This window comes from Nematolebias whitei, chromosome 10 (assembly GCF_014905685.2).
Source record: "Nematolebias whitei isolate Nwh7 chromosome 10, NemWhi1, whole genome shotgun sequence".
Taxonomy (NCBI): Eukaryota; Metazoa; Chordata; class Actinopteri; order Cyprinodontiformes; family Rivulidae; genus Nematolebias; species Nematolebias whitei.
The window spans coordinates 36320650-36334170 of NC_056507.1; the positions used below are offsets into that span (position 1 = coordinate 36320650).

At 39.5% G+C, this 13521-nt stretch overlaps 1 protein-coding gene across 1 annotated transcript in view; it reads left to right on the forward strand.

Moving 5' to 3' along the window:
- Positions 1–1031: 1031 nt before the first annotated feature.
- The window catches only part of irak4 (interleukin-1 receptor-associated kinase 4), a 16646-nt gene continuing 4156 nt past the window's right edge, over positions 1032–13521 (forward strand). The window contains exons 1-8 of the mRNA XM_037683639.1: positions 1032–1193; positions 1304–1449; positions 3193–3354; positions 6571–6731; positions 6800–6864; positions 6948–7062; positions 7152–7261; positions 7505–7691. Of these exons, the coding sequence (XP_037539567.1) occupies positions 1033–1193; positions 1304–1449; positions 3193–3354; positions 6571–6731; positions 6800–6864; positions 6948–7062; positions 7152–7261; positions 7505–7691 (1107 nt within the window). The 5' untranslated portion in view covers position 1032. The remainder of the gene's footprint in view (positions 1194–1303; positions 1450–3192; positions 3355–6570; positions 6732–6799; positions 6865–6947; positions 7063–7151; positions 7262–7504; positions 7692–13521) is intronic.

Here is a 13521-nt window from a genome sequence, read left to right on the forward strand (position 1 = left end):
CTGACTTCAGATGCTGTCCGATCAGTCCACCCAGACAGGAAGTACTCATTCAGGAAATACTTTTACTTTTAATACTTTAAGTATTTTAAAAGCAAGTACTTATTTACTTGTACTTAAGTAAAAATGTTAATGTGGTACTTCTACTTTTACCAGAGTACATTTTTGTCTGTTTATTTGTACTTTTACTTAAGTACAGTGTTTGAGTACTTTCTCCACCACTAAATTAAGTGTAGAACCACCAGACTGAGGAACAGCTTCTACCCTGAGGCTGTTAGACTCATGAATATGTAAATCTCTAACCAGAATATTCACTGTGAAAATAATCACATGATGTTGCTGCTGATCTGTTTCATGTTGATGTGTTCATGCGTGCTCATCCGCTCACACAGACTCATGTTCGTGCTGCTGTTCGGCGTAATGTTTTTATGCTATTAGTGCTTAGTGTATATTTAGTTGATGTTTTTCTTAGTTCATATCTTAGATGTTATTTTCTTTTACATTTTATTGTTGGATGTAACTGGGACCCTGTGTACATAACTTCGCTCCACCACATGTACCACATTGGGTGCGAATGACAATAAAGAATCTCTGACTCTGATCTTCAAGGGGAACGTGTTATAAATTGGCCACTAGGGGGCGGTGTTACACCGTGAGCCTGTTTGTGATCACAGAGTTTCCGCCTCGCTTTCCTTCACGTTTTCGTGTAATTTTAAACTTTAACAGCTCCATGTTTTTAAGTATTAGTTATGATCAAACACAGTACTAAAACACAAGTCGGGCTGGATTTCATATTTAATTATGTTTCATATTTACGCATGAATAGGTGGAGACTGTCAGCGGGACAGCCCTGCCGCGTTACGTTTAGGGAAGTTGCTCAATGTCGGAATAACCCACTTCACTAAACTGTGAGACAACTATGTCATCTTGTTGTTTTACACGTTCTCTTTGTGTAGCTTAAATAATCCTCGTGTGTTGTTTAACATGGCGTTCAGATAGACCAAACACCAGGCTTCGTAAGGAGTTTCTGACAGGATGGAGAAGTCGTTGACTTCCGCTACTTACATTCGCAACATCAGTTATGGTTTACGTCGCCAGCTGTCCGACTTTTTGGACCCACAGGACAGGTGGAAGGACGTGATTGTGTCCATACGGAAGCCGAGCGGGGAGTCGAGGTACTCCCAGCATCACGTCAGGTGAGCTGCGGGAAACAGCTGTAGTTTACAGAACATTATAGAGCACGTGAATCCTGCATGTCTGTCCTGATAGTCATCCAGGTAAATAAACAACAGCTGTCTGTTTCCAGGAGGTTTGAAGGTCTTGTAGCTCAGGGGAAGAGTCCCACAGTGGAGCTGCTGAATGACTGGGGGACCACCAACTGCACGGTGGGACAACTGGTGGACATTTTGAAGAGTAACATGTTGCTGGCTGCTGCTAGTTTGCTGCTACCAGGTAAGATGTGACAGTTCCATCATCATCCAAACAGCAGGAAAGAGGAACATCCACCACCACGTTCAGTAAATATGAATTAATGTCTTTATTTAACATAAAAGGTCAAGTTTGAGAGGCCAGACTGAGATGGTTTGGACATGTCCAGAGGAGGGACAGTGGTTTGGACATGTCCAGAGGAGGGACAGTGGTTTGGACATGTCCAGAGGAGGGACAGTGGGTATATTGGTAGAAGGATGTTAGAAATGCAGCTGCCAGGAAAAAGACAAAGAGGAGATATATGGATGCAGTAAGAGAGGACATGGAGGTAGTTGGAGTGAGGACAGAGAATCAGAATCAGTTTATTATCGCCATGTCAATGAACGAGATTCACAAACTAGGAATTTGCTTCGACATAAGGTGCGAATAGTAATAAAGTAAAAATAAAGTAAAAATGAAGTAAAAATGAGAACATTACATAAGACATAAGACCTGTGTACACCCACAAATAAAGTAAAATTAAAAACATAACATAACCATATGTACACCCATACAATAGAAAACAATAAAAAAGCTTATAAAACAATACAGATGGAGTATTCAATTATAATACAGATGTAATGTGACCAAAGCAGAAGATGGATGCAGAGGACAGAGATGGAGGAGAATGACTCACTGTGGAGACACCTGAAGAGGGAAAAGAAGAAGAAGAAGAAAGTCTTTATCTCAAATTAAAAGTAAACCTTTATTTGAACACGTTCAAAAGTAGCTAGAAGTTCAATGTTTTTAAAATCATACACCATTAAATAAACACATTTTGATGCCATTTTTTGCAGACTGCTAAACCTCTGCCCATCTTTACTTCTTAATAAGCCTCCCTAAAATTCTGTTTTTATGCCCAGACCCTCATGCAGCAGCAGCCAATTAACATAATTCAAAATGTGGGTGGAAAAGGTGAAGCACCCACACCTGCCTCCACCCTCATTTGAGCAAAGCCCTTAACCCCCACCATCATCCCAAACAGGTCTCTCTTGAAAATGAGTCCTTGTGACTCAATGAGACTACCTGTATTTATAAATAAATATATATTTTTATTTTTATTTATAAAACCTTTATAAATAAAGGTTAACTAAAAAAAATAATAATAATTGCAAAATGTTCCTTTAGCTATTTCTTATTCACTCCACCAATAAATTGTTTCATTGCCCTTGTGTCAACTTTTCTGAGCTGTGTCGCTGCCATTAAATTCAAAATGTCATTATTTTTTCCAAGAAACGTTGCAGTTCATTAGTTTCAGCATTTGTTGTTTTCACGGGAAATAAAATATGGGTTTTGTGAGATTTGCAATCATTGAGTTGTTTTTATTCACATTTTACACAACGTCCAGACTTTTTAAATTTGGAGTTGTACATCAATGCATGCATACATAAAAACATACAGTATTGTTGTGTGTACTGTATGTGGGTGTGTGTGTACATGTGTATATATTTTGGCGTATTTTTGTACAAGGGTTGCCCCAAACCTCTTCACAGTAATTCATATATGATAGCATAGGCTTATTGTTTGTAATCTATACTATATTTAACTTTATTCAACATTGAAATGCTTCTTAAAATATTACCACCAGTAGATCCCATTTAGTTTAAATCTGAACAGGTGCTAAAATCTGACGTGTGCTCTCTCTGGACTGTTGGATGCTGAAACCATGTTAATGATTAAAAACTGCATCGAGTGAACCGTGTTAATATTTATTTTCCACTCTAGAAGAGTTTTCATCAACATCAGCAGAAACGCAGCAGGTCTCTTCAGCAGAAACGTACAGTGACCTTCCAACCAGGCTGCTGGGGGAGACCGAGGCTCAGCCCCCACCCACAAGTTCTACTCTACAGACACAAGTACTGCTGGGAAACAGCGACGCTGGACACACAGGTGGGTGCACACTGTTATCATTGTTTTAACACAACCACATCTCAAGTTGTATGTTCCTTAGAAAGTGTTACAGTCAGCAGCAAACATGGCCTTCATTTACATGTTTACATTTGAAATGTTTGATCGTTGTGGGGCAGCGTGCACAGTTCATCACAGCAACAGAAAGAAAGGTCGAAAACAGGACGTTTTGTTAAGTAAACCGCACAAAGAAATACAGGAAGACAAAACTAAACTTCAGGGTAGAAGCTGTTCCTCAGTGTAGTGGTTCTACACTTAATGCTCCTCAACCTCCTGCCTGAGGGGAGTGGGGCAAAAAGTGTGTGTGCTGGGTGAGTGGAGTCCTTCATGATGCAGGTGGTCCTCTTCCTGCATCTGGAGGTGTAGATGTCTGTGATGGTGGGGAGACTGACTCCAACATCTTCTGTGCAGCCTTCACCACTCTCTGCAAAGCTTTTCTTTCTGCAGCTGTGCAGCCTCCATGCCACACATGTATTTTCAGCAATTTTCTGGATCAGCTGTGGCGGCCAGCTTAAGTTGGGTTGACTTTAAAAGTTTATCACTTGTAAATGTACATGGACTAATTACTTTGAGAGTTTTATTTAATTGGGTCCTCTGGTTTATGTGATATTTAAGTAACACAGACAAATTTGCACACACACACAGAAACAATTACAGGATTATTATAAAATATACCAGTATATTGTTTTCACCATTGTGGTTACTAGGTAGCTCGGTGGTCAGTGCCATAGTTTTGTTATCCAGAGGTTGTGAGTTCAAGCCCAGGTTGTCAGGAAGGGCATTCAGTGTAAAATAAATTGCCAAATCTTTCATGCGAGTTCACTCGCTGTGGTGACCCCAGAAGAAAAGAGCAGCTGAAAGAAACTTGCTTTTGCTTGGTTGTAATTTTGCACCTGGAGCCCTCCAAAAAATCACTTAAATAATTTATTTAAGCAATATTTTAATACTTCTGCTGCAAGCACAGCTCAGTATAAATAGGCAGTGTTATGTTAGCAACATTGTTTCATATTTATTAAAATAATTATTTGTAGAAGCAATGAAAGAAGCCAGAAATGCTGCATGAAAACATCTCAATTTACACCCATACTGTTGTTTTATATAACCGTCCAGCAGGTGGCAGCACCACTGTCTGAACAGCAGGAGTCATCATTTATGTTTTTTTTTTTTTTGGTTGTTGTTGTTGTTGTTGTTTTTCGATCCATCCATACATTATCTTTTACCTGCTTCTTCCATTTTGGGTCACGGGGGTCGCTGGTGCCCATGTCCAGCAATCACTGTGCGAGGGGCGGGGTACACCCTGGACGGGTCTCCAGTCCATAACAGGGACACATAGAGACAAACAACCATTCACTCTCTCACTCACACCTAGAGACAATTTAGAGTTACCAATCAGTCCAACATGCATGTTTTTGGTCTGTGGGAGGAAACCGGAGTACCCGGAGAAAACCCACGCATGCACGGAGAGAACATGCAAACTCCACCCAGAAAGGCTCCCGGACTGGGATTTGAACCAGGGACCTGCTCGCTGAGAGGCAGCAGCTCTACCAGTTGTACCACCGTGCTGCCCTGTTGTTAGATCCTTATTGAAAATTCAAGGGAAAAAAAACACCTGTCTGACAGGTATACAACAATAACACAAGTGCACATTTGATATGATAAAACTGAGCAGACAGTATGATGAAAAAAATAAAACAAAAAGAACATGAACAGTTTGAGTGAAAACAAAACATAAAATGTTACGAATGCAAGAGAAGTTTCAAGTCTTAAAATAAGCTATTAATATACTGGTATAAAGACTGAGCTTTTGGAAGGTTGCAACGTTTAAGCATTTCCTTAAATAAAATTATTTCTCTTAAAAAAAATGTTGAAAATGGGGGAAATTTTCAGGAAACGGCATTTATGAATAAAAAAAATTGGCTAGAAGGATTAAATTGTTATTACCCTAATTTAATTTTTCATTCCCTGTTAATAAACTAGATTTTATTATAGCAAAATTTAAAAGTGGAATAGAGCTCTTAGATAAGGTCCAACTCTGAAAATCTTTCCAAAAAACGTTAATGAAGTTGCAATTAAAAAAAAAAAGGTTTTCTGCTGTCTCAATATCTGAATTACAGAATGCACAGGAACTGGTATTTATATTAAATTTATTTTGCTCAAAGTCATTACAAGGATAAATTCTTGATTTTTTTGTGGTAGTGGAAAAGAAAGCTATTTGCTTTAGATTTTTTTTAGAGAGATATTATCATAATTTTTAAACAATTGTTTTCTTCTCAGAGTACAGGTGAAGAAAGTTGAGGTCAAAGTGTTCCTTATGAATTTATTTTTACATTTTCTGTCTATAAAGTCACAACCATTTATAATCAAAGATGTTTTTTTGAGTAACAGTTGAATATGAAATCATACCTTTAATCATCTGAATCATAGCAGGAGGAATTGACTTTAACCCTCTGTCAAATTAATTTTAGAACAATTTAATGTGTATTTTTTGATAAAATCATCATATGATAAAAGGTTGACATTTTCTTTCATAAAGTGTAGAACAGACCACATACCTTTCTTTAACCAATCTTTGTAGAAGAACGATTTTCAGTGTATCAAAATGCATCTGTTGTTCCAAATCGGGACCGAATGTGGTGAAAAATTGTGTTTGAAGATACGTTTCCAATATTGCAGAACCGGTTTATGAAAGTCTGATCATTTTATCGGTAATTTAGAGATTTCAAAGTCGCAACTTAACAGAAAACTAATCCCACCAAACTCTTCAAAAAATCTTACGAGGAAAAATATTCCAGAAGCTTTCGTAGTTTTTAATGAAATTTTGCAACCATTTGAGTTTGATGCTTCCATTCATTGGATCAAAATCAATCATATCTAACCCCCTTCCTCTAAAGATTTAACTACATCAGCTCTTCTAATATAATGGCATCTGCTTCTCCAAATGAAATTAAAATTGTCCTGATTTATCTTCTTTATCATTTCATCACATATGTGCAGTAGTGAGTAGAACACGTCCGAAAATAGATAAATGTCTTTGGAGCCAAGTGATGAGAAAAACTTTACCACTCTGGATTTTAGTTTCTATGTTGGATCCTTCAATGAATTTTTTATCTTTTCAAATATTAATTCCTAAATACTTCTTCTTTTTAACTGGGACATTGCAAACAACATCCAGCGGATCGTGTCTGTTTTCTTCTTTAGGTTTCTCCAGTTTCCTGTACAGTGAGTTGTTGAGGGCCACTGGGAACTTTGACGACCGGTCCACGTCCAACGGTGGCGCCCGCCTCGGAGAAGGAGGCTTTGGTACCGTCTACAAAGGCTTCCTGAACAACAGGCCTGTGGCAGTGAAAAAACTCAATCCAGTAAGTGGAGATAGGTTTTAATGCAGAACGCATTGTGCAGGGAATGATGTCAAACTCTGTCCCCTCAGGTGGATGACATGCCGCTGGATAAGTTGCAAGCTCAGTTTAATCAGGAGATCCAAACTCTGAGCGTGTAAGTGTTTGTGTGCGTAAGACAGTGATAATGTTTAGTCCTCCTGCGGAGGGTTTGCTCTGATTAAAATATTCACTCCACAGATTGCAGCATGAGAACTTGGTTGACTTGGTTGGGTTCTCCTGTGACGAGGAGCACCTGTGTATAGTGTACGCCTTCATGGCCAACGGATCTCTGCTGGATCGACTAGCTTGTTTGGTGAGCGCCATGTTCTGCTCCGTGCACGCTCTGCTCTCTAAGACCAGGGCTTCTGTGCAGAAGATTTAACATGTGCCTTGTTCATGCAGGATGGAAGTCCTCCTCTTTCCTGGAAACAGAGATGCTTGATAGCGGAAGGAACAGCCAGAGGTTTGGAGTATCTGCACGACAATCATCACGTGCACAGAGACGTTAAAAGGTACAACGAGAGCCGTCTTACTGCTGTAACACCCCTCACATATTCAGCTGTAAGAAGAGACGACTGAGCAAACTGTTAGATCTTTAAACATAAATTCAGCAGTTCATAACAGTTTGACCTTCTCATTATACTCAGAAGGCTTAAGATTTTCTTCTGTTGTTAGCAAGAAGAGGATTTTAAATCAAATATTCTTTATTTCTTTATTTGCTCGTGGTCACTCCTCAATTATTTGTGTCCTACTAGTGCAAACATCCTGTTAGATGAAAACTTTGTGGCGAAAATCTCTGACTTTGGGCTGACAAGAGCATCGGCTAAGCACTCATCGACAACGGTGATGACGGAGAGCGTCGTGGGGACCTGTGCGTACATGGCACCGGAGGCACTGAGAGGAGAGATCACACCAAAGTCTGACGTCTTCAGCTTCGGGGTGGTAGGCTTTCCACAAACACACAAAAACAAGCCTCCGTGTAGATAATATTTATTGTCAGAAAACCTGGAAATGTGATTTAAGCTTTACACCACGAACTGGTAGGTTACCTGTTGTAGTTAGATGCAAAATGGCAAGAAGGATGTATAGGTACTGTAATAGATCAAACATTTTTGTGCTGAAACGTTTCGCCTTCGATCCAGAAGGCTTCATCAGTCAAGGAAACACAAAACTGATTCTTCCTCCAACAGCTTACTCCAAAGTGGAACAAACCAGTTCTGCTTGTGACAAGATGGTCTCTTTTGTACGCCCCCTCCTCCATTGCCGGCCCTCTTCCTTGTTGACAGTCTTGTCAAACTGGTTGAAAACAACAAAGTCCATGCTCAATAATCCAGGTATAAAATCCAACATTTTTCAGTCAAAAAAAAAAAAAGAAACTGTCCAGATGACCTGACTGAAAAATGTTGGATTGTATACCTGGATTTTTGAGCATGGACTTTGTTGTACTGTAATAGATATTTAAGAGAACGGAGTGCGGACAAGGACAGGGTGCATTATGGGTTGGTATGGTCTTGAAGGATCATATTTGGATTCTGAAACCTCTTTAACTATTTTTATAGACTGTATGAACTGAAAGAAGGCCTTTACACAAAATAAATCCACAAGGCTGCTATAAGCAGTGTAACAAAAATGCAATTACCGGTACAAACATACACAATAATAAAAGTTAGCTTAGCTTAGTGCTTCTCAATTATTTTCTGTTACGCCCTCCTAGGAAGATGTAAACATTTCGCCCCCCCCAACTCTCTGCCGCGACTGTAAATAGTATAATTTGTCTATAAAATTGTTATAAGTACACCTCTGCATAACATTGTGTCCTTATTAACATTAAATAAAAAAAAAGAATATAGCTCAACTTACAACGAAAAATAACTTTATTAACATTGTTTTTTACTCTGTAACAGACACTAATTAAAGTGCATCAATTTGACTGAAAAAAACTTCAATCCTTATTTAAACTTTAAACATTTTTGACCATTTCACACTGAAAAATCAAATTAAATATAATCAATAAATAATAATAAATTCAAATTGATCAGCAACATTTCAACTCAGAAGTGTTATATAAAACACTTTGACCTAAAAAAAAAAAAATATTAATGAATAAAACCATTTGTGCTGATTTTCATCAAAATGAGGGAGTCAGGATCAATGAGCACACTCATCGATAAAACTAAAACATTTTGCCAACATGAACGAGGAAAGAGGGGGCAGGTATCCCTCTTGCTTGGAGTTTACTCTTTGTTGCCTGCGAGCTGTGGGTGACAAACGTCCAGAGTGTGGCGGACACAAATGTATAAATTTCACGTCAGAATTTGCTCTTATTGTGAAAGGAACAGATTATAAAAAGAGCAGATCAATGGCTGTAAATCATTTGTTTTTCTGAGTTTGATGTTGGAAGACGTAGAGAATAAATTGAGGCTCAAAATATTTTTTGTCTCTTTCTGCCGACTTCCAGAAGAACGTCATAAAAACAGCAGCTTAACTGAGGAGGTGAATATATTTTGTTAGCAAAGAATAAAGTCGTAACATTTATTAAACATTACTTCTGTAAATTGTGCTTTGACAAACTCATCGATAAAACTAAAACATTTTGTAAACGCGTAAGAGGAAAGGGGGGCAGGTGTCGCTCTTGCTTGAGTTTACTTTTTGTCGCATGCAAGCTGTGGGTGACGTCCAGAGCGCATGGACATGAAACACACGCAGCGGAGGTGTCGGAGTTTATGTCTCAGCAGCAGAGAGGAGCGACACGGTTCAAGCATGGCCCCCCAAACAACAAGACAGTTATTTGTTCGTAACTTTATTATTAGTAAATCTGAGAGATATGAACAAACAGCTGCTGGAACGCACGCGACAAAATGAAAATGGTGAGAAAAAAGAAAAAAAGACTACTCCCTGCGGCAAAAAAAGCATGTTCCCTGGGTCACATGTGCCCCCACTGGCCCCCCCAGGGGGGTGCACCCCACTATTTGAGAAGGACTGGCTTAGCTCATTTTATACTTGTCACTCTTAGGTTTCTGAAGCTATAGTTGTTTTTGTCGGCCGCTCCCTTCTGCAGGGGTCGCCACAGCAAAAGTGAACTTGCATGAAAGGTTTGGACGCCGTTCCTGACACAACCTGGGCTCGAACCCACAACCTCGGGATTACAAGATCGCAGCACTGAGACAGAGCTAGCACAACCTACTAAAGATTGTTGTAGCTGCTGAATTTCATATTAAAGAACTTTAAAGCAAATTAAATTTTAGATTAAAGGGATTCATTTACATATTAACACATAAACAAACAACCAAATGAGTTATGAAAAAAACATTCCAGGTAAACAACAAAGTCCATGCTCAATAATCCAGGTATACAATCCAACATTTTTCAGTCAGGTCATCTGGACAGTTTTTTTTTTTTGTGCTGAAACGTTTCGCCTTCGATCCGGAAGGCTTCATCAGTCAAGGAAACACACAACAAAACTGATTCTTACCCCAACAGCTTACTCCAAAGTGGAACAAACCAGTTATGTTGGTGCTAAGATGGTCTCTTTGCCACGCCCCCTCCTCTTGTGTTTCCTTGACTGATGAAGCCTTCTGGATTGAAGGTGAAGCATTTCAGCACAAAAAAAGAAACTTTCCAGATTACCTGACCGAAAAATGTTGGATTCCAGGTAAACTTATATAAAAGAACAATACACTGTAAAAGAGAGATTAGATTCCATTAAATCATGGAAACAATATTCAGGCACCTGAAATATAAAGTAATTCCTCTGTTTAAACCAGGGCTGCAGTAGCTTGGCGGTCAGTGCAGACATCTTGTAATCTTGAGGTTGGAGGTTCGAACTCTGGTTGCGTCACAAAGGGCAACCTGTGTAAAACTGCATCTGCTCATGGTGGCAACCTCTGCTGAAGTAAACAGCCAAAAAAAAAAAAAACAACTCTGTTAAACCATGATAATCAGATCAGAGGAGCTGGAAGCTAACTGTTCAAAGAAAACAACAACAACAACAAAGTAGTTTAATCATACAGAAACGTCTGATCGCACCAACTCCTGAACATCTAAGCATCTAACAAGTAAAAGAAGCGGTCTGTTCATGTGGGAGCCATTTATCACCTCTTAATGCAGTCAGTGGTTCTGGCTCCAAGTTGGTATCTTGAAGGTTGTCCTCGGCACATCCTAGGTAGAACTCAGCTACATCCCATTAGAGTCTGAGCTTTGATCCATAAAGCCAACATTGCAGAACCAGTGGAGGCATGAAGTGTAAACAGCACTTAGGTGGAGCACTACACATAAAATGTGTGTTGGGCATCATCAATTCTGCATTCATACCAACCATCGGCTCCTTAGCGGCTAACAAGACAGCTAACGCTTTAGCCGTTTTGTTCCACAGCTGAGGACCGTGTCTTAGCGATATGATAAGCTGCTGATTTATTAATGTCGCTAAAGCTCTGATTAGTCTCTTTAGAATGATTTGTTCAGTTAGCTTTGTAGAGATCTAGTAGAGCGATGTTTGAATGGGTAAATGAGGACACAGATTGTAGAGTAAGTAAAAGGCAAAGCATGGCTAAATGAGTTCTGACCCGTGGTTTATTTCAGGGAAGGAGGATAAAGTCTGTCGGACCTGCAGCCACAGTTTCACATACACTTACGTGTAGGTGGCGCAGCTGAATGTAAAGTAATGTAGTACTTAAAGTACTTATATAGCACCATTCTATCTTATCAAGACACTCAAAGCTCTTTACAACACAATCTGTGTCCTCATTTACCCATTCATACAGCACTCTACTAGATCTCTACAAAGAATAATCAGTGCTTTGGATCACATTCGTACACCGATGGGACACATCAGAGGCAATGCGGGGTTCAGTTTCTTGCCCAGGGACACTTCAGCATGTGGCTGCTTGTGGAATCGAACCCCTAACTCTCCCATTTGAGGACGACTGCTCTAACCTCTCAGCCACAGCTGCCCCCAGCTGAAGAGGATTATTATTTAATATATCTAAATAAATGTCTAAAAAATAAACATACATGTAAATAGTTTATTTTTTAGACATTTATTTTGTACAGTTACAGCTGTTGTTAATAAATGTGCCTGTGTGACAACTGGGACAAAGCTTTGACTCAGAAATACATTTTTGTTATTACTTTATGGAAAGAAAGAAATACTGAGATATTTATCGTATATCGCGATTTATCATAAAATATTGTGATATTAATTTAGGTCCATATCACCCAGCCCTAGGCCAGATTATGGAGGGCTTTGAATGTGGTGAGGAGGATCTTGAAATGGATGTGTTGAATGACAGGAAGCCAATGGAGTTTCTGCAGGACAGGAGTGAATGTTCACGGGGTCAGGTGTGGGTGAGAAGGCGGGCAGCAGAGTTTTGAATATATTGCAATTTGTTGAGAGTTTTAGATGGTGTACCGTACAAAATGCTATTACAATAGTCGATTCTGGATGTGACAAAACATGGATTAGGATTTCAGCAGTGAAGAAAGTGAGTGATGGGCGGAGTCGTGCTATGTTGTTGAGATGGAAGAATGCAGTCCAAGTTATCTGTTTGACATGTGATTCGAATGAAAGAGAGGAGTCGAGAAGAATACCAAGATTACGATTGAGTGATGATGGAGTGAGAGTGATGTTGTCAAAGTTGAGGCAGAAGTTTTGAATGGACTTGGTAACACTGTTTGGACCAATGAGGAGTATGTCAGTTTTGTCTGTATTTAATTTGAGAAAATTGTGCTTCATCCAGATTTTGATGTCAGTTAAGCAATGGGTGAGGATGGAGTGGATGTTGGGGTTTATGGATGTAGTAGAAATATAAATCTGTAGGTCATCAGCATGGAAACTGGACTGGAATGGTTCTAACAAGCTATTGGATTTTAGGTGGGTCTGAAGTTGATCAGCTATGACACTCTAAAATTTTAAACAGAAAGGGAAGACAGGATATAGGCAGGAAATTTATGAAGTTATCAGGGTCAAGACCAGGTTTTTTTTAGTATTGGGGTGATGGCTGCCAACTTGAGAGACTGTGGAACAACAGATCCAGAAATAAGTGAGGAGTTGATGATTCTTGTGATCAGAAAAGAGACAATGGGGAGACAACTTTTGATGAGAGGAGAGGGAATGGGATCCAAAGAGCAGCTGGTAATTTTAATAACAGACGAAAATTGAGTCAGTTGAGCAGAGGAGATTGGAGTGAAGTGTGAGAGCTGCTGAATGGAGCTGGAGGGAGGTGAATTTAGAGGGGCTGTGTGAGCAGACGAGATCAAGGGAACTATAAATGTTATCAGTTCTGGACTGCAAGAAAGACTGAAAACTATTGCATTTGGTGATGTTAAAGGATGAGGAAGTGTTATTGGGCTTTAAAAGTGTGTTGATAGTTGAGAAAAGTGATTTGGGGTTATTGGAGCAGAGTTGATGAGATTGGAGTAGTAATTTGACCGGACAGCGTTTAGTGCATCCTTGGATTTCTGTATATAGTCCGTGTACATTTGGAGATGGACAGTTAGACCAGATTTCTTATACAGTCTCAGAGTTGTAGCAGGGGGCAGTGTGGGTGAAGGAGACAGTTTTGGTTTTAATAGGGGCTAGCTTGTCAAGACAAGAGGAGAGAGCACTGTTGTAATAGGTGACTAGTTCTGAGGGGTTGTCATTTGGTGGGGGAGAGGAGATTACCAGTTTGGTGGTGACAAGAGCGGAAAGGGCAGAAGGGTTGATGGATCTGAGATTGCGGAAAACTATTTCACGTTTTGTTTTGGGTACAGTAGGGAGGATGTTTATGTCAAA